Source organism: Notothenia rossii (genome assembly GCF_949606895.1).
Source record: "Notothenia rossii genome assembly, chromosome: 4".
NCBI classification, from domain to species: Eukaryota; Metazoa; Chordata; class Actinopteri; order Perciformes; family Nototheniidae; genus Notothenia; species Notothenia rossii.
This window is the reverse complement of record NC_136902.1, coordinates 22,062,519-22,082,125: the sequence shown is the minus strand read 5'-3', so window position 1 is coordinate 22,082,125 and position 19,607 is coordinate 22,062,519. Positions and strand designations below refer to the sequence as shown.

At 39.5% G+C, this 19,607-nt stretch overlaps 3 protein-coding genes across 4 annotated transcripts in view; 1 reads left to right on the top strand and 2 right to left on the bottom strand.

Moving 5' to 3' along the window:
- The window catches only part of slc16a4 (solute carrier family 16 member 4), a 29,362-nt gene extending 19,499 nt beyond the window's left edge, over positions 1-9,863 (bottom strand). The window contains exons 1-2 of one of the 2 annotated variants that reach the window (XM_079677721.1): positions 9,609-9,863; positions 9,191-9,267 (exon numbers count right to left, since the gene is read on the bottom strand). The gene's annotated coding sequence lies outside the window, so the exon portion shown is untranslated. The remainder of the gene's footprint in view (positions 1-9,190; positions 9,268-9,608) is intronic. The other variant, XM_079677722.1, reaches the window with a different exon arrangement.
- A 784-nt stretch (positions 9,864-10,647) lies between these two features.
- Positions 10,648-13,957, bottom strand: lamtor5 (late endosomal/lysosomal adaptor, MAPK and MTOR activator 5). The gene is made up of 4 exons (XM_079677909.1): positions 13,800-13,957; positions 13,648-13,709; positions 11,817-11,934; positions 10,648-11,021 (listed from the first exon to the last, which is right to left on the bottom strand). The coding sequence occupies exons 1-4, from the start codon at positions 13,832-13,834 to the stop codon at positions 10,961-10,963; spliced, it is 276 nt and encodes a 91-aa protein (XP_079534035.1). The 5' UTR covers positions 13,835-13,957; the 3' UTR covers positions 10,648-10,960.
- Positions 13,958-16,321: 2,364 nt separating this feature from the next.
- Positions 16,322-18,393, top strand: prok1 (prokineticin 1). Its single transcript, XM_079676859.1, has 3 exons — positions 16,322-16,531; positions 17,488-17,613; positions 17,978-18,393. Exons 1-3 carry the CDS (start codon positions 16,457-16,459, stop codon positions 18,095-18,097), a joined length of 321 nt encoding a protein of 106 aa, XP_079532985.1. The 5' UTR covers positions 16,322-16,456; the 3' UTR covers positions 18,098-18,393.
- The last annotated feature ends 1,214 nt before the right edge of the window (positions 18,394-19,607 follow it).

The window sequence follows — 19,607 nt, the reverse complement described above, 5'->3', positions numbered from 1 at the left end:
CATGCTCCCCCGGGAAGACTGTTTTTTATATGTTGAAGTTAAAAGCATCAATCTGGTGCACTTTGAGAGCAACATGAAGAGATCTATGGATACATCTTTCAACACCCATATGAAACAGAACTGGAAGCAGATTTATTTTTCTTTATGTATATTTTACAAATCACTCACCTTTCAAACTGTATTAACTGTATAAACTGTAGTCCAACCGCACAATATTTACTGACACTGAGCTGTGAAAATATAACACTGTGCAGACTGCAAATTCTACTGCATCATTCTGCTGCAGCAGAATTCACTATTTGATATAACACTAACATTCCTGATAACAGATCTCAATAGTCATCTTTTATGGTGTACATGCCTTTTTAATAACATTTTTGGAATGGAGCCCAGCGCCTAGCCTTCTTACAGGCAAAGTCACTGGTCAAGTCCTTGAAGTCCAGCCAACTGGCTTTCAATAGACAGCATGGCAAGACTGCAAAGCCTTATGGGGGGACAGGGGTGCTGAGCCTAAAGAAGGATCTGTTGGTCCTGGCACCAGGGGGAGGGACAACTGATTTAGTATGAATAGCTGCTAAAAATGTACCTGCATTTATTAAATGTCAGCTAGGAGAGTAAATTAAAAACCTCTGAATTTTCTGTGAAGATATTAACAGTACTTAAAGGTAGGGTAGGTAATTTTGGAGAAACCAGCTTGAGTGCGCTAGAATTTGAAAATACAAAACCGGAAAAAATCTACCACTTCCTTACAGAGCCCCTCCTCCAACACACACAAATGCGCACATGACCAATGAGGGCACGAGATAAGTTTGTGCACAGATGGAAGGCTGACAGTCAGGTAGGCCATCCAGCTATTTTAGCTGGGCCGGCTTAAATGATTGGTTGTGCTTTTGACAGTGCTACGGCTTCAACAGATGACATTTCTTTATGGATTTTTTGTCAAAGCATTTAAGATATTCATTGCTATCGGGATGTTAAGAGCATTCCATGGAATATAACAAAAAGGATATCTCGAGCCGGTTTCTCAAACTTACCTACTCTACCTTTAATGTCAGCAAAACATTGCAATTATTATTTACAATGGACTAAGCTTAGCTAACAGTCTAATTTCCACCACTCATGGACCACACCCACCTTTTCTTTTGAAAAACTGGGTGACATACTGTCGCTCTCTCTCTTGTCTTTCTCTCCTTTCTTTTCTTTTTTGAAAGCCTGACTTTGTCGTTGAAACATGGCACACACGTAAGTACTAGCATCCCTCCACACATGCTCTCACTCTCTGTTGCTAGAAAGTGCAGTACCGCACAGCGTTTGGAGGCAGAACCAAACCGTTAAATAGAGGGGGGTGTACAGAGGCTTTGGATATTAACTTTTTGAAGAAAAAAAGTGAAATGAATCGTAGGTTTAGTGAGTACATTATCAATATAATGTTATATTAATGTTAATTATTGATGATTGATGAAAGGTTACTTTACAAAGGTTTTCTTAATGTTCGAAACATTTTTGGGGCCCCTGTCAGTCACGGGCCCTTAGAATCGTCCTAACTTTTCACCCCCTTACGGCGCCCCTGCATCAACTACATTGCTGATCTGGTCAGGCCACAACTGCAGTGCAGAACCTTGCAGAGTCATGCTCTGACTGTAGAGGAACAGGTCCTCATTGCCCTGCGCTTTTACGCATGTGAAACATTCTATGAGGTCATAGCTGACAGCATGGGAGTCCACAGGACAACAGTGGGTGAAGTGGTGACAGCTGTGTCTAGGCCTGTCGCGATAATCGATAAATTGACTTATCGTACGATAAATAAAAATGGACTCGATAACTTTTCTGAGCTCGATAAATTGCCGTTTACATAAAGATGTGACCAGCAATTTAGCCTGGAGCGCTGTGGCTGCCAGGCGCGCTGTGAGGGGCGGGGCTGACACACAGCCAGGTCAGGACACTCCGCGTGCACGTGCAGCAGCGTAGCAGCCAAATTAATAATATAGCGACAAGCGGGAGACAACGTGTGACTTACTCGCGGGGAAAAGTGAAATGGAATTGGTTACAAAAACTAACTACACATCTCGATTCTCCGGTGTGGCCGTATTTTGGATTCAAACCAAATCAACGAGGCGAACCTACGGACTTGAATTAGCCGGGCGGTGTGTCGCATTGGTTTAAAAAAGGTAGCGACAAAAGCAGGCAATACCACGCATTTTAAACCACCTAAAACACAACCACCCCATTCCGTTTTCCCAGCTGGGAGCAAACACGGCAGCTGGAGATGGAGAGCCCCCGCCCGACAATGCAAACATGTTGGTGTTCCTTGCTCGAAAACTTAGAAAAACAGATTTGGATATGGCCTGTTGAGGCATCTGGGTCTTTGACAGTGGACTGTACACTTGACTGTTGTTTTAAGGAGGTTTTTTTTGCTTGTGAGATAATGTGTGCTCATATTTATTTATTTATATATATATATATATATATATATATATACATATACCAAAACAATAAATTAAATAGTCAGGCTGGAAAACAGAGCTCTCTCTCTCATATATATATATATGTATATATATATATATATATATATGAGAGAGAGAGTTGTGTGATTTAATTAATTTATTATAATTTAATTAATTTGTTTTATTTATTATATATAATTTATATATTTTAATATTATTTCACATTTCATTTGCAATGTTGAATGTTCAATATCATTATGTCTTAAAACGGTGCCGACAATATTATCGTTTATCGCAATAATTTCCAGAAAAATTTATCGTCCAACAAAATTAATTATCGTGACAGGCCTAGCTGTGTCTGATGCACTGGCTCGCCTGCTGGATCACTTTGTGATTTTTCCCAATGATGGCCAGATTGCCAAAGTGAAGCAGAAGTGTTTTCTTCTGGGAGACATGCCCAACACCATTGGGGTGATCGACTGCACCCATATTCAAGCACCTCGTCAGAGGGAGTGGGAATATGTCAACAGGAAAGGGAGGCACAGCATCAATGTGCAACTTGTGGGAGATGCTGACCTTGCCATCAACAACTGTGTTGTGAGATGGCCTGGGTCAGTCCACGATGCACAAATCTTCAGAGAGAGCCGGTTGTTCACTGAATTTCAAACCAACAGGCCGGATGGAGTTATATTAGCCGACAGTGCCAACCCACTCCTACCATGGGTGATGACACCTTTTCCCACGGCCAACACTCCCTCACAGATGTGCCACAACAACTCCCATGGAAGAACAAGGTGTGCCATTGAGCGGTTCAATGGAGTAATGAAGAGGCATTTTGCATGCCTATCTGAGGGCGGAACCCCAAGGAGCATGCCAAATAACACTGGCTTGTATTGTGCTACACAATATTACCGTCCATCGCAGAGTCCCCCTCTCTGACGTCGATGATCCCCCAGAGCCTCTCGCACCTGCTGATGATCAGGCCCACCTATGGATTTCCCTCTAAATGAGAGACTGAGTGGTGGTGCAATGCAAGATGCTATTGTCCACAATTAATTTTGAAAGGTGATGACAGATGATGGACTTTTTTTTTGTTGAAGATATTTTTTCTTTCATCTAAATTACATTTGTGATTGACAATCTTTGTTGTGATACTTTTATGAGCATAAACATTTATGTCATCAACATTTGGTTGAAAACAAAATAGGCCACGACAAACGTGAGCAAAAATGGAAAAATAAAATGTATTTCCCATGAAGGCTAAACATTGTGTATTATTTCAGTTAACAAACTTTGCCATCTTATTTAAATTGAAACATCAAACTGATCCCAATCCTGTGTTGTGGGTTTGAACTACCCATTTTGAAGATTTGATCCAGATTAAAGCTTGGATTGGATTTCCTGATCTGATCGGATATCAAAGTGAACCTAATCCTGTTTTTTGGTTTTGAACTCCCCAAAATCCAAATCTGATCTAATCAGATAGGGGTTACGAGTTTTGAACTCCTGGAGTGGAGGGTACCAGCTGGGCGTAAACTGGGCGTAACTCTACGTCCGACGTAGAACCGAAGGTTAAGACCAAACTAAAGTTATGACTAGTGCACCACTTAGACTTAAGTCCTACATGCGTTGCGCCCGGGTGTAACTTTTACGCCTAGTATGGAGCAGGCGTAAATCGGAAAGAGAGACTAGTATCCATAGTAACGTAAAACAGGCAAGAAGGAAAATAAGTATGGCAGTGCGTCTTTTTTACATGTTGTAACAACGAAAGGGCATTAAGACGAGAGAATGGTCCGTGATCGAACAAACCCACTGGATGTCTATTTAGTGAGCTGATAGAGAGGTTTCGTTTTGGCAGACAAGCCCTTTTTGATTTAATCGAGGAGATCTCCCCTCAACAACCGAACGGATCAGACAGAAACGCTGCGCTCTCCCCAAACTTGCAGGTGCTGATTGCGCTCAGATTTTACTTCAATACTGTGGGAGACATGATTAATGTTCATCGCACAACTGCATGTCGGGCTATTAGACAAGTTTCCTTGGCTCTCCAGCGCCGCCTTAGGAATTATATTCACTTACCAACACAAGAAGAAGCAGCAAAAATCCTCCTGGCATCCGTGAAGATGTCAGTGGACGAGTTAACCACAATCACATAATAAACAACATATAGCCCTATATATTTGTAATATGAACGCTGTTTTTTTGCATTTGCATTTCAATAAGCTCCCATTGTGACCATATAATTTCATTAGGCCGTTTTATAGCCTATTTTATTCAAAAAACACAAGAACATTAGATAACAACATTTGGAGAACTATTAACATGAAATTGAGATAAAAACAAGTACAACAAATACGATTAGAGAATGGTGAATGACAAATAGTCTTCTTCAGTGATTCTTTGCTGATTCTTAAGAATTATAATTTTGAGTCTTAATTTCCCCTTCTCCACCTCAATTTTGTCATGTTCCGCTCTCAGTTCTGCGGTCTCCACCTCCACACGAACGATCTCTTTCTCCACCAGTTCACGCTGTAGCTCTGTAAAATCCCTCTTTCTTTTTCGGGGTGTGGGCGTCATTTTTCTCTTCTTTTGGATTCTGTTATCCATGATTTTGTTATCCAAGTCTTAGTTTGCTCTGAATGGAGGAGTTTGAGTGTTAAATTATGTAGACGTGTGTTGCTTGGCAACAACTACTGTTTTGCGTGTATTCACCTGGACGCGCATCTTAAGACCAGGCGCAGCTACGACCTAGACTAGTCAGGCTTGGTGCACTCGGTGTAAATTCGAATCACTAAGTCGGACGTAGCTAAGCCCAACGTTAGAGTTAAGTAGGGCTGTCCCGAATACCATTTTTCGGGCTCCGGATATTCGGTAGTAATCAGCAGCGAATATTCGAATATTCGGTGCGGAGAGATTTCTATTTATTTTTTTATAAAATTCTTAAAAAAAATAAAAAACTTTTAAAAAAACTTTAAAAAAAAAAAAGGTTTCATAACACGCTCCGAATCCGAGACACCTGACAGCACGCTGTTAAGCAGAAGCGCAAACTAGCATACTATTACGATTTATATTTATTTATTGTCTCAGTACTCGCAAACATTAAAACTAAATGTGTCCTCTGTAGGGTAACTGTAGGGTCTGCTGTATTGTTGAGGATGTTGATGGCTGGGATGCGTGGGGATGCACCTATGGACACAAGTTATTATTAGGCTGAGATACTCAACTTTATGCCAATAATTGCCTTAGCCCCAGATGTTCCCACATTACTCCTATTATTTTCACTATTCGGATAAAATTAAAAAACTAATATAAAAAAACAATTTGCTTGCTTGCAACTATTTTCCAAGCAAAGTAAGTGCACGTTTTTATCATGTGTAACGTTACTGTTTAAACGGCGGATAAAGCAGCTTCATCATGGCAACTTGACAACAGCTAAACTAGGCTACTACTTACAGCATCGAGGTGACTTTTCAGAGTTGTTGTGCCACCGTGGTAGGCCAGTTTCTTATCGCATATTTGGCACATATTCTTCTTACCGTCGTCCAATTTAAAATGGTCCCACACAGCTGAAGTCTTCGGCATTTTGTGGGTGAAACGAGGTGAAGCAAGGTGAAGCGTGCCGTTTGCGTTCGTGACTGTGAGTTAACGCGATGTCAGGAGCACAGGCTGAGATTGTATACATTTTTTCCGCATTTTAACAGTGCAATTCAAAAGTATAAATATAGTATAAGAATATGGCAATTCGCCTTTATTAATACCATACATTTAGAATAAAAAAATAAAATAACGAATATCCGAATAATGAAATTGAAACCCGAATAGTTGGCCAACGAACGAATATTTGAATAGTCGAATGTTCGGGTACAGCCCTAGAGTTAAGACCTACTTTTTTACGCCCAGCTGGTGCACTCCACTCCTGGGCCCAGGGACCGCAAATGTCTGTACTGAATTGCAATCAACCTAACCTACCCATTGTTGTGATGTTTACGATCAATACTGATAATAACAGTCTGCATTATAATGGCTTCACAAAGGTGGTAAAAGTACTTTTGTGAGAGGGGGTGGCGGGTCTTTTGGATTCTTCTTCTTTTAACGTGGATCATTGCAGGATCAACAAATGAGTGGATCCAAGTTGTAATAGCTCCTCAGGCTCCGGCCGGCTACCTTTTTTACCCAGAGCCTTAGAAGCTATTCTTTGCTACTCAGCCGCTTGCTCAGGGGCCATGTGTCCGCATGTGCACATCTGCAGGACATAACATAACATTTAACAGGTTTAAGATGTTAAACAGTTTGCATCTCAAGTCCTGTAAAGATTTCTGTTAATACTTTACTTTACAGCGTGCCTTAAAAAAACTGCAAACCTGCAGGAGCTGTTTGAATACATGTTTGTTACGTTTAAACCGGATGAACGACTAACGGGATGCTTTAACACTAATATCAAGACAGACATGCCTTGGCCACAATAACCTTAAGCAAACCAGTCAATAGTAAGATCGCCTTAAAAAAACTGCAAACCTGCAGGAGCTGTTTGAATAAATGTTTGTTACGTTTAAACCGGATGAACAACTAACGGAATCCTTTAATTAACACTGGATATCAAGACAGACATGCCTTGGCCAGAATAACCATAAAGGTGACCTATCATGCAAAATGCCCTTTTTGTACGTCTTTTATACATGAATATGTGTCCCCGGTGTTCCAGGGAACTCACCGAGTGTCAGAAAACACAACCCTCTCTATTTTCCTCCATACCCAAATCTCTTAAAAAGGGGCTGCAACGGATCTGATACAGACTGATCCAGATTTGAACACTTCTATGACGTCACATAAGTAGCGCTACGACAATTGGGCCAACTCCACCAATAAGGAGGAGACAGCCGCGGACATTGCCGCTCGAAAGCGCTGGAGACGCTGTAGTACATATGCCAGGCCTGTAGATGGTGCTGTTCTCACAGAATCAGCCCATGAAAAGACAGTGTTAAGGCCCTGGCACACCAGGCCGAAATCGGCCATTTTCGTTAGTCGGACAACGAAGCGTGCCCTGTCGCCCCAACTCAATTTGGTGTGTCCCGCACCGTCGGCCGTGAGACGCCTTATTTGGCCTTTCATGCGTCGGCCACAGGCAGTCGGACAAATACATCACTGATTGGCTGTTCAGCTAGCGAATTAGTGCATGAGAAGCGAAACGGTTGCTTGAGAATGTCTTCCACAAGCAACACTCCAATGGCTGATAGCTCCAGTACCGCACGAAACATGTTTTCGATGGACGAGAGTGAAAATGGAATGCACACGCTATTTTTTGTTTGTTTATATCACATAGTCTGTTGTTCTTCTTCTCTGTCTTCCGGTTGTTGCCTCTTTTGAATGACGAATACACACCATCGCCGCCTGCTGGTAAGGAGAGTTATTGCCACTCACGCATGCGCAGTTCGTACGTGCTCGGCTGAAGTCTTTGCGGTGTGTTCCAGTGCGACACATGGCCAAGACGCAGGAGAACACGGCGACGCAACAGTCGGCGTCAGCGAGTTCTCTGGTGACTGCTTGGTGTGTCAGGGCCTTTAAAGTAGCCCTATCATGCTATATTTGAATAATATAGTGTAGGACCATACCTATATAAGGCATATTTATACATTTTATTTTTCAAAATACCAAACAGATCATGCATTTTAGCCATTCCTCATTTCGCTCAATTTAACACTGTCTTTGCATGGGCTGATTCTGTGAGAACAGCACCATCTACAGGCCTGGCATATGTACTACAGCGTTTCCAGCGCTTTCGAACGGCAATGTCCGTGGCTGTCTCCTCCTGATTGGTGGAGTTGGCCCAATAGCCGTAGCGCCACTTCTGTGACGTCCTAGAAGTGTTCAAATCTGGATCAGTCTGTATCAGATCCGTTGCAGCCCCTTTTTAAGAGATTTGGGTATGGAGGAAAATAGAGAGGGTTGTTTTTTCTGACACTTGGTGAGTTCCCTGGAACCCCGGGGACACATATTCATGTATAAAAGACGTACAAAAGTGCAATTTGCATGATAGGTCACCTTTAAATTGAGCGAAATGAGGAATGGCTGAAATGCATGATCTGTTTGGTATTTCGAAAAATAAAAAGTATAAATACGCCTTATATAGGTATGGTCCTACACTATATTATTCAAATATAGCATGATAGGTCCACTTTAAGTAAATCAGCCAATATTAAGATCGACAGAGCTGAGCCTCAAATAGGCCTTTATCTGATTGTTAGGCAAATAGTACAAAAATGCTGTCAAATATTGATCCTTATTCTCTCCAAATGTGCAAAAATATTCAGTAGGAAATTGTGTAAGGTGTCATCTAAGAATACTTCAAGTCTATTGACTGTAATAGACCCATTATATACAGAACACAATTTCCTATTTGTTACCTGCATGCATTTTTCAAACACAATTATCTTACTCAAAAGTCCTTTCTCAGCTGAATTTCTCTAATGCAGGTGTATTTACTCATGACTTTGTTGAGATGTTGTTACTAAAACTCAAGGAATTTATTTGATTTATTGATGTTTGGTAGAGTGTTTTATCCCTCAAGATAAACCCACACTCAACCCCTGTTGTCTCCAACTACGAGGCCATCCTAGCTTCTGCATTGAGTTGTGAGGAATGATGAGATTATGTAGTAAATGCAGGGTTTTCAGCTGAGGGCTTTGGGCTTAGTCTCGGAGGCATACACAAACCCGTATTATTGTGGGGAGAAATAAGAGAGGTCTTACCGTGTGTAGCTGTGAGCTGGTTGTTATCGTCACTTTGCAGGCCCGTTGCATTGTGGCCCTCTCCCAACCCAACACTGCTGAAGAGGCAAGAATAGAGTGTTTCAATCAGATGCGAAACTTCATGCACACTGAGGGCGTCATCGGACCGGGGGCCAATTGATAAAAAGTGGCTAAAACCTCACTGTCAATGTGGGTGAAAAGTTTTCAAATCAAAACAACTTTGGGGGACGCAGAGAGTAACAGTTTGTAGAGTAATGTAAGCTAGATTCCTCACGGGAAAAGGTTTGGTGTGACAAAACTATTTCACCAATTAAGACAATTAATTACAATATATTGAGAATAAAAACGTTTTTCGGTCAATCTAGGCTATATTCAAAACTATTAATGTGTTGACTTAAATATGCAAATAAGTCCATACCTGAAATATCCTTCAGTCCTCGAAGAGCTTCTGCCGCAATGTTTAATTAGTTTAATTTCAGGCGTTATTTGTGGTTTTCTCGCTCCGGGTTTGTGCGTCCTAGAAAGGCGTGCGCGTCACCGGTGAAGTACTTTTTGGCAGAGAGATATTGCTGCGGGACCTTTTAGTCCGGGGATGACCGTGCCACAACTTTGCCTCTATGAGCGTGTCCCTCTGAGTTGCATCTCACATCTCAGGCTCAATAGCGCTGGCTCTGCTGAGGAGCCGCAGAAGGCGAAGCCAGGAGGAGCCACGTGACTGAGGCGTAGCAGTAAGCCTCATCACAGGGAGGAAAAAACAAAAAGCTCTGCGGTCAAAACATCAGAGCCACCGCAGACTTTACTCGGGTCCGGGCACATGCACCACCAAGATGCACTGCACTGTCAGTCCCCTCTGCAGATTGGCACCATTGTGCAGTGGACCGCAGGACACACGGGTTTTCTGACCCCAATTAAAGCCATTTTGTAAAGTTGGGACACCTTTACCAGAAGATTAGTCAAATGTGTCCGATGCGTTAAGTCAAGCAACTCCCACCTGCTCCTGTGATCAATGCATTCTTGGCAGTTGTTATTCCTGACTGCAACCTCTGAACATTTTCTTTTCATTTCTGGGATGAACAGAGGTAGAACAAGTATTTGGACTGCATCCCAAATGTGACAGTGAAACAGAGCATTAGTGTGTTTATGACTGTAATAATGCAGCTGGTAAATGGAGTGTTTTTTTCTTCTTTAAAGAAAATAATTAATACTGCGGAGGAGCTTATGCATTTCACCAAAGGATCAATACACTTTATATTAACCTACATACATTTTATATTATTTAAGAATAATATTTGCCTCTGAATAGTAGAAGAGCAGAAGTAATAGGTAGCAGGAATTTGAAATACTAAAATTGGAGATGAAGTTCATGCAGCTGCCAAAGAAAATTACTCAGTTAACCACGAAACACTGAGCAAAGGAGAACATAATTAACACTTTACCAGGAAGAGGGCAACACGGAGTCAAGTTAAACTTTTATTAAGGTTTGTTTTTCTGTGCATGCATTGGATCGATCATTATGGATGTTAACAAAAACAGTCAAAGCATAACATGGCTGTAAATATCATGATACAAGGTTTAATCTGTAAATGAAACCAATACATTAGAATAACTAACAGATACACATCATTGCTTTAATCTAGGATCTGAGTGTACCCGAAACAGAAAGGCAAAGAAACTCTATATCTCTCCCACAGTTCATAAAGACTGTGTGATTATACTTGTCTGCCTGTGTACATTTCTTTACAAAAAACTCTTCAGTGATTCGTGTTGTCTTCAAGAGGCTATCTTGTGAACGGCTATTGTGATGGTCCCATGACTCCTCACCAGAATGTTTCTACAAAACAAGCAAAGAAATGTAATTTATTAGACAAACGTTTACATGATGGAACAAAAATAATTGTAGTATTGACTTTTTGACTGATTGATCATATCTACCTGTCTGTCATTAACCTCTACTGTACGGTACAGTTTGACTAACTCAAATTCAAATGTAATCAAATTACAAAAGCATTCCTTAATATTGTGTGTGATATAATGACTATCACAATTTATTTTAGTATCATAGGCTTCACCTATAGTCCCAACCTGAGATGAATAACGTTTTCATTTAGCATAATTGTACTATTTAAAAAAAGAATACACATCTACAAATATTGAACGTTGGCCTTTAAACCCTACTTACAACCGGCAGTTGAAACATGATAACTAATGGCCTGCCACATTTTGTTTTGAGACCTGATATCTGTCAGGTCATAAAGTCATTGTTTTACAACTTGTTGACAAGTACTATAATCCTACCATAGTTAGAAAGCAGCCGACAAGTCAAGATAAAGCAGAGGGTTCCTTGACTGTCACTATAACATTCAATATGACATATTTATAATACTTATCAGTATGAGTTTAAATTAGTCACTGCTAAGCTTGAACAAGAATACATTTAGAAAGTCCAGAAGGTGGCAGCATAGACTTGCAAATGAAAAAAACTCCTTTACTAAGACTTGTAGCACAGTTTAATGTACAAATAATAGTCACTCCTTTATTTGACAGTCTTTGATTGAGTCTTGGATCTATTTCAAAGGCAGATCCCTTAAATTCAGTGAGCTAGATAACATGTTGTGTGAGCGCTCACCCTGACTCAGACTCCAGGCACACAGTGGGGCTGTCTGTTGGGTCTTTGGAGAGAGCTGCAGCTTGTTTGGCCAAAACTGACACAACACCGCCATGTTCATCAGACAGGGAGCCGCGGCCTGTTAATGTGTGAAATAAAAAGAGTTCATGTAGAGAAATTAAGAAACGTCAAAAGAGGCATTGATTAACAATGATCCTGAGGTAACTGAAACTTCATCATATTTGCAACTTACAGATGTGTTACAAATAGGGCTGCACGATATTGGAAAAAACTGACATTGCTATTCCCCCCCCCCCCTGCGATATATATATTGCGATATGAAAACATACAGGAATTGAAGAAAAGACCGGGTTTTTTTCCCGAAAACCATCCTTTCTTGAACTTTAATGCTATACAATTGGTATTTTCCTAACTATATTTAACCGGATGAAGGATTTTAGTCACGGACGTCTGGATCTTAAGTTATCAGAGCAACAAGCTGAGCTAGCTCGGTTAGCAGCGCCGAACTGCCTTGGAGAAACACATGAAACTACTTTATTCAGTGTTTTTACCTTTAATCACCGGGTCCATTTGCTTTGGAGATTTGATTGTGATTGGTAGTTTGCTAACAGAGCCTGCATGTCACTTACTCAAGTACCCCTGACATGAGACCCGCACAGGTTTTCCTTTTGTAGCAAGCAGCAAAAGAATTGTAACATGACGTGTTTGAGTTAATTTGCCTACTTAATATCGCAAGTCCTAAAAAAAAAAAAAAAAAAAAAAAAAAAACACGTCCACGCAATGTGAATATCGCGCATGCGCATATTGCGATTATCGTCACGACAAGATATATCGTTCAGCCCTAGTTACAAATGTAACTTTTTGTTCATGATACTCACAAATAACCTCACGTTTTGTAGAAGCAAGGTCACAAAACAATTGCTCAACCATGTTATTTAGGACATATTTTCCACAATTAATTCCCATTCAAAAGCAGTTTTTTTTTATTGACCTTGATTACGACTGAGGTTGGAACAACAAGACAGGTGTTTATATAGGACATGTTTAGAATATTTTTCCATTGATCAATGTGTACTTGAGGTGATTTTAAGAGAGTTAAAGATTGTTTACGTACAGTTTTTATCAGGTGCATTTGCAAAGCCATTAAATTAGAATAATCCTTTTAAAAAACACTGTACAATTCTCAAATTCTAAGCTTTATCTACAAACAGTTTAGACCCTTATTCTTCTGTGATAGAAATGGACTACACTCTTGATTACACATGACTTTCAGATGTGTTCATCAACATGCTGACTATGTGGATCCCCCAAAAATACAAAAGACAGCTGTTATAAAGTTTAATATGTAAATGCTGGCAGGCAGCATTTAGCTCCCCTTGCTTTTGTTACATTTTTCTACTCTTCTTTTGAGTTACAAGTCAGACTCCCCATGTTTGTCCATCCTTGAGCCCCGTTGTGACGATTTACGGACTTGGCTTGACGTTATTAAGCATGATGGTAAGGTGAAGTCTAGGCTTTGCGGTAATTTGGCCTGGTTTGTTTTGTGTTTCCTTGTTATAATTGCAGTCTCAAAGTGAAAATATGGGGAGTATCACACGTAGGCCTATGTGTTTTTCAAATGAGGGAGAGTCTTCTTTTTTTTTTGTCCGTATTTTTTATTCCGAGGGACATCCATAAGGTTATCGTCTCCATTTTGTGAGGAGTCCTTTCTTTTAAAAACAACTGATCACCTCTGTTTGAATCTTCCCTTGAAAAAAGGGGAGTGTGTTGTGAAAACGTTTAGGCGACATTTTCTTTTATAAATCTCAGATAAAACGTGGGGTTTTCTTACAGCCCAAGTTATGTCCCTGGTGATCCGTGCAGAGCACACCGACCACTGCTGGGTTTTTCATCCTGAAAACACAGACAAACAGAGGCTTTTAATCGTCTTCAACGTCCCAACAGTTAAAATACAAACTCAAACACAGTCTGAAATGAACTTACGTATCATCAAGATGCTGCTCGAGGGTCGACTCCATTGTTAACAAGCTTAGATTACCAACAAAGTCACGTTTTGTGTTTTAAATGTGTTGTTTTGGTTGTCTGCTTCCTCAAAGCTTCCGGGTAGAGCAGCTGACCGTCACGTGCACAAAGCGGTCCCTGTGAGGTCCAAACTTCACGAAGCGCGCTAAAATAATAACAGACCAAAACACTTGACGTTAAGAAATAACCTGTTGACATGTAGTGTACGATGTGTACTTTTGTGCAATTGAATACAGATAGATAGGTCGTTTAATGTCAACAAATATTTAAAGGGTAGTGTTTAAATGTCCTGTAAAGGGATTTCATATTCTAGGCTAATGTTAGCATTTGATATATCATTTTAATATTGTCTACTGTAGATGTATATGCTCTGGATTTTGTATGTGGCTAGGTCCTCATACACTTAAATCATCTTCTAAACTGGATTAGTTGGGTAATGAAACACTTTTCTCTATATATTTCACCATCGATGTGATGCTCTCTTCATCCATGCCCCTGTGGGAAAGATATTTGGATATTCAGAGTTGCATGAGATTAGATTACTTGAGTTATCCCCCCCCTTATTGATAATCCACTTCCCACTTGGTTCTCAAGTATTGCATAGGCAGTCACGATCAGATGACTCTCACAGTAAAGCTGAAGTTGCCAAAAATAGCTCCAGTGTCACATGTGCCTTATTCATATAACACTGTTTTGGAGAACCATGAAGTTCAACTCCGACTTCTACACAGAGAATTTAAATCATTAAAAAAAGAACATGCAACAAATTCATCATATTGTGGTGCAAACTTTAGTGTGATAAACTTTAGCAATATAATGTGAACTTTGCCAATGCCTACACTTTATTGAACATAAAATATAGCCTTAATAGTATGACTTTTATGAAGGCCCCTTGTTTCTTGCAGCCTTTTGTTGATGGATTCTGTGTTTTCTTCCAAATTTAGCTCAAGGCTGCCTCATGAGCTCAACTCCTGCATGATTTCTGCTGCCTGTCTAAAGATGGCGAGGCTCTAGTGCTCCTGCTGACAGGGCAGAAATGGGTGAATGTAATTATGTGTCCGCTGCATTGGAGGAATCCATCACCTGCGCAGAGGCAGGGTAATGTACTGCGGACTAAGCTCTGGGCATGCTTTCCCTCCTCTCCTCTAATTCTTCTATCTTTTCGTATCTTCTTTGCTCTCTCATTTCTCTCCTCACCTCCTAAATCAGAGCCATTGCCAACCTGCAGCCCATCACTTTCCTAACACGCACATAGGCAAACTCTAGTATAAGAGTATGCACGGCATGCTAAATATTTACAGAGTCCAAACACATGACATCTTCTTCTCTTGTTTATGACACCTGCATTAATGTCCATAATATATATTCATATAAAAAATCATTAATCTTGTATGATGGGAGGTTGGTATCAACACTAGACCCCATCATGATATACCTGTTGGCCACTTTACGACAACAGTAAATCTCCAAATGAACCCAGAATAGATCTGACTCAGAGTCAGTGTATCATCACCCTGTCATTGTGTAATAACATGATTACGGGATTTTGCTATTATTTATGTTATTTAGCACAAAATAAGACTTATTTATATTCTGTTATCCTTCAAGTGACAATATGGTTCATAAGCAATGTCAATTCGTATAGACACATTTGCTCTCACTTTCAATGTTGTTTTCAAATAAGTCAATGTAAATATTTCTTTTAAAAAAGGCATCATTTTAGAAATGGAAGCAAACTAAACTGAATTATACCTCAAAAATACCAAATCTGAACAGAGATTTCTCTTTTCAAATATTAATTGCCAAATAAATAGCCAATTTAAAATCATATGTATTACCTTAATTGCAGAGAAGCTTGTGACATAAAACAGATACATGTTTAACCCTTGAGGCCTTATAGGCATTGTTTACCTATTGTAGATACATTCACAAAGTTGATAGCAGCTGTCACAATACTTGGCATAACAGCACATGTACACCATAATATTATTAAGAATATCCCATATAATTCTCCCATCAAGCCCAGTTCATAAGACAGCCTTTGGTCATTTCAGTAAACTCGTTATATGGTTTTGATGGTGATTTGTCTTGTCCTGGCTTCTTCAGACTGACCAATAACTCTGAATGTCATGACACCTGTGCCCTTTTTCTCACCAAGAGGCGTCAGATTCATTTTAGTTCATATGAATGTCATCACTTCTTGAATAGTTTTCAATATTTTTGTGTTGCCTTGACGCACTTGAGTAATGGAAACTCTGTCAGCCTCTGCTTTGAGCAAATCTATGGTCAGATCTGATGCAACAGGCAAAGATTTACAAGCAGGGAGCAATCCTGTGAGCCTACATAGGCCGTCATGCAGATGAATAAGATGACAAAGCTTCTGAGGAGACTGGCAGTGAGCACTTTGGGAGATCTCAGACATGGCGAGGGAGGGAGGGAGGGTTGGGTGGGGGTCGGAGGTGGATAAAGAGAGGGAGAGAGAGTGGCTCCCCCCTCTGAGGAGTTCTTGAAACCTTCATGACTGACTGTAAAGACGGGGATCCACTGTGAGGTGCCGGACAGACCGTTTACAGCTGTTGTTGAGGGTGTTGAGAGAGTCCAGTTCTCCTGTTGCTGTCATGGGCTTCAGGGCGGTGCTGCTGTCCTTCCTCCTGGTGTCCCTGAGCTGGTCTAGAGGAGCCGTCATCACAGGGGTGAGTGACAGCTTTCTGGCTCTGCTGCACACTGCTAATTCCTGGTATTATATCTGTTTATAAATATAATGTATAATCTGTTTTAAGAGAGTGTATAACAACTTTAAATATCTCCTTAATTACTTATTTGTTTCAATAAATACAACATTTTAGTTCATTAATATCTTCTGTTTCTTGAAATTACTTTGAGACACTGCCATTTTATGTTCTATTTTAAATGACTTGTTTTCTAGGGCTTCAACTAAACATTGTCATTATTGCTTAATCTGTCAATGTGTATCTTTTTATTAGTAAATGAATTGTTTAGTCTGTGAAATGTAAACAATTCCAAATGAACCACCACACATTTTCTAAAATAAATTATTTCCTTTTTGTTTTTTTCTATCCAAAAATCATTTACAAACAATTTAAAACAGAGAATTTGAGAAGCAGGAGCCAGCAGACGTTTGGTAATGTTGCTTGATAAATTACTTAACTTATTATCTAATTTGTTTCTATACCTGGATGTGTGCTGTACTTGCAATCCGTTTTTAATACAATCCCTTGACTTTGAATTTTGTTGTTTGATATTTTAATATTCAGACAATAAATATGAAAACAACAGAGTACCCTTTTCTAGATAATTTGTATAAATGTGATTACACATTACTGACAGGAGACCACATCCTCCTCCGCTTCATGTCCAATGGAACAACGAGATGAAATTATCTCAGTCCACTGATTGATATTCTTTTGTAAATGAATTAGGAAGATGGCTGCGATTGTTAGAATGACGTGCACTGTATGATTATGAGAGGACATCTCTATAACAATAAATACAAATAAAAATAGATTCAAACTAAAAAGGGTATCTCCAACACAGATAAAACTGAGTCACTGGCATTCAACAATAACTGTGCTTCTGTCTTTTATATTATTTCTGTCGTCTACCACCTCTCTCTCTCTCTGTGCTGCAGGCCTGTGAAAGAGACGTCCAGTGCGGCTTCGGTCTTTGCTGTGCCGTCAGTCTATGGCTGAGGGGTCTGAGGGTGTGCGTCCCAAGAGGTCTGGAAGGGGATGAATGCCACCCCTATAGCCACAAGGTGGGGAGAATTGTGATGTCACTAATCTTCCTGCATCTCACTTTCTGACACACAAACAAACCATACTCTGTTGCCCAATTTTGTTTTCTACGTTGGTTGAAATTCTGATTTTATCAAGCTCCAGGCAAGTTGGCTGCAGCTTTAGAAAAGCTGCTGATAACTGCAGAGGCTATTGATCTCCTCCAGAGTGAACCGACCAATCAGAGCCATACATCACTCTGGAGAGGGCAACAATTAGTTCTGCTAACACCACATCCATCTCTGATTCAGACTTTAAAGAGCAGTTTAAAGACAGCTCCACTTGTCAACTGTTGAACGATTGAAAATGTCAGATTATCCCTCTCCCCCCTTTTTCCACTCTCAGGTGCCCTATCCAGGGAAAAGGCAACACCACACCTGTCCCTGTCTCCCCCACTTGGTGTGCACCAGCTACGGTGAAAGCAGGTACAGATGCACTGAGGACTTCAAAAACCTGGACTTTTAACAGATGTTGAGACATTTGGAAGAAGGAGAGCAAAGCAGAAGCGGCCTTCAGATTGAAGACCGGCTGTGGATCAGAAGCACATATTTAATCTTTACCGACTGTATTCTTCATTGTGTACTTTATGCACTATAATAAGTAGTTGGATTCTATAAACCCACACACCAAGCACAGAAACTAAAATGTCAAAGTGTGTTTACAGTATAAGAGCCACATCGGACACTTTTTAATTCCAAAAAAGTTATTTGTGAACAATTTAAAAATGTGCTCTTCTGTTTCCATGCTCACTTTATGTTAATTTATCAAGAGAAATGTATAAATAGTATTGTCAATAAAAGTATAATATCAAGTTATTTCCCTGTTTTAAGTTTATGTTTCCTGATAAGACATAATGTGTGTTATGGGATGTCAAGTGGTTTTAATGGCAGTCTGATTATGAACAAGGTCATATACATAATGTCCTCTACCTCAATTAACAAACTCATGACTTTGACACTTAACTGGCTGGCAAAGAGCAGCTCCAAAATAATATTTAGGTTTTCTCAGTTAATGGTTTTTCACTCACTTAAAGAACGCTTTCTATTTCAGAAAATGCTATTTTATAGTGTTTGAATGTTTATTATATTAAGAGAAAAACAATCTGCTGTTATGAGAAACAGACTCTTGCTCTACATTAGTATCTTTGTGTAAGTTATTGGATTCTTTGCCCTCTATTGTACATGAATGGCTTCTTATTATAATGGTCATTTATTGAAAGTACTAATAACTCTAGTATTTATAGTAAAAGTAATCAAACATTATTACTTAAATATCTTATTATTAAAGACAATAAAAAGGTTACATTGTTTTAATGGATTTCATTACAAAACAATAAATCATCAGCAATATTATGAACTGTGGCAAAAGCTCAATTTGTGAAACCCAATGTTATGGAAGCAAATATGAATACATTTTTATTTTGTTTTAAAATAATGAATTAATAAACTATGAAACTATGATACATAACAAACTTTGCAATTAAAGTCAAAATATGTTCAGGGTTGCAATGTTTTGTTACCACTTTAATAGTACTATATTTCTTTTGTGTGTTACTGTTATCAGATAACCCTGCCCAAATAACCTTAGCTCACCATTTTGAACCCGTGGAAAATGTCCATATCAATGTCAAACAGAAACTCTGGATATCAAATCGCTCAATCTAGATGTCAAAACATTCATTGTGCACTGTATCTATACATTTGTTATGCCATTAATATAGTCAAATTATGTGATAATAGAAGTCAAACCGACAAGTTTCCTGTAAAGAAAAGTACGTGCTTAACTTTTCAACTTCATGAATTAAGAGAAATTAAATGACACAGCAACCTTAGCACTGTGACGTTAGTTTCCATGAAGGATTACTCTTCAGTAATATAATAGAAAAAGCAAAAAAGCACTGTTTTCAGAATAATATTGCCTGATAGTTGTGATTATTTAAACAATATACAAACGACATAGAACACTTATCAGCCTC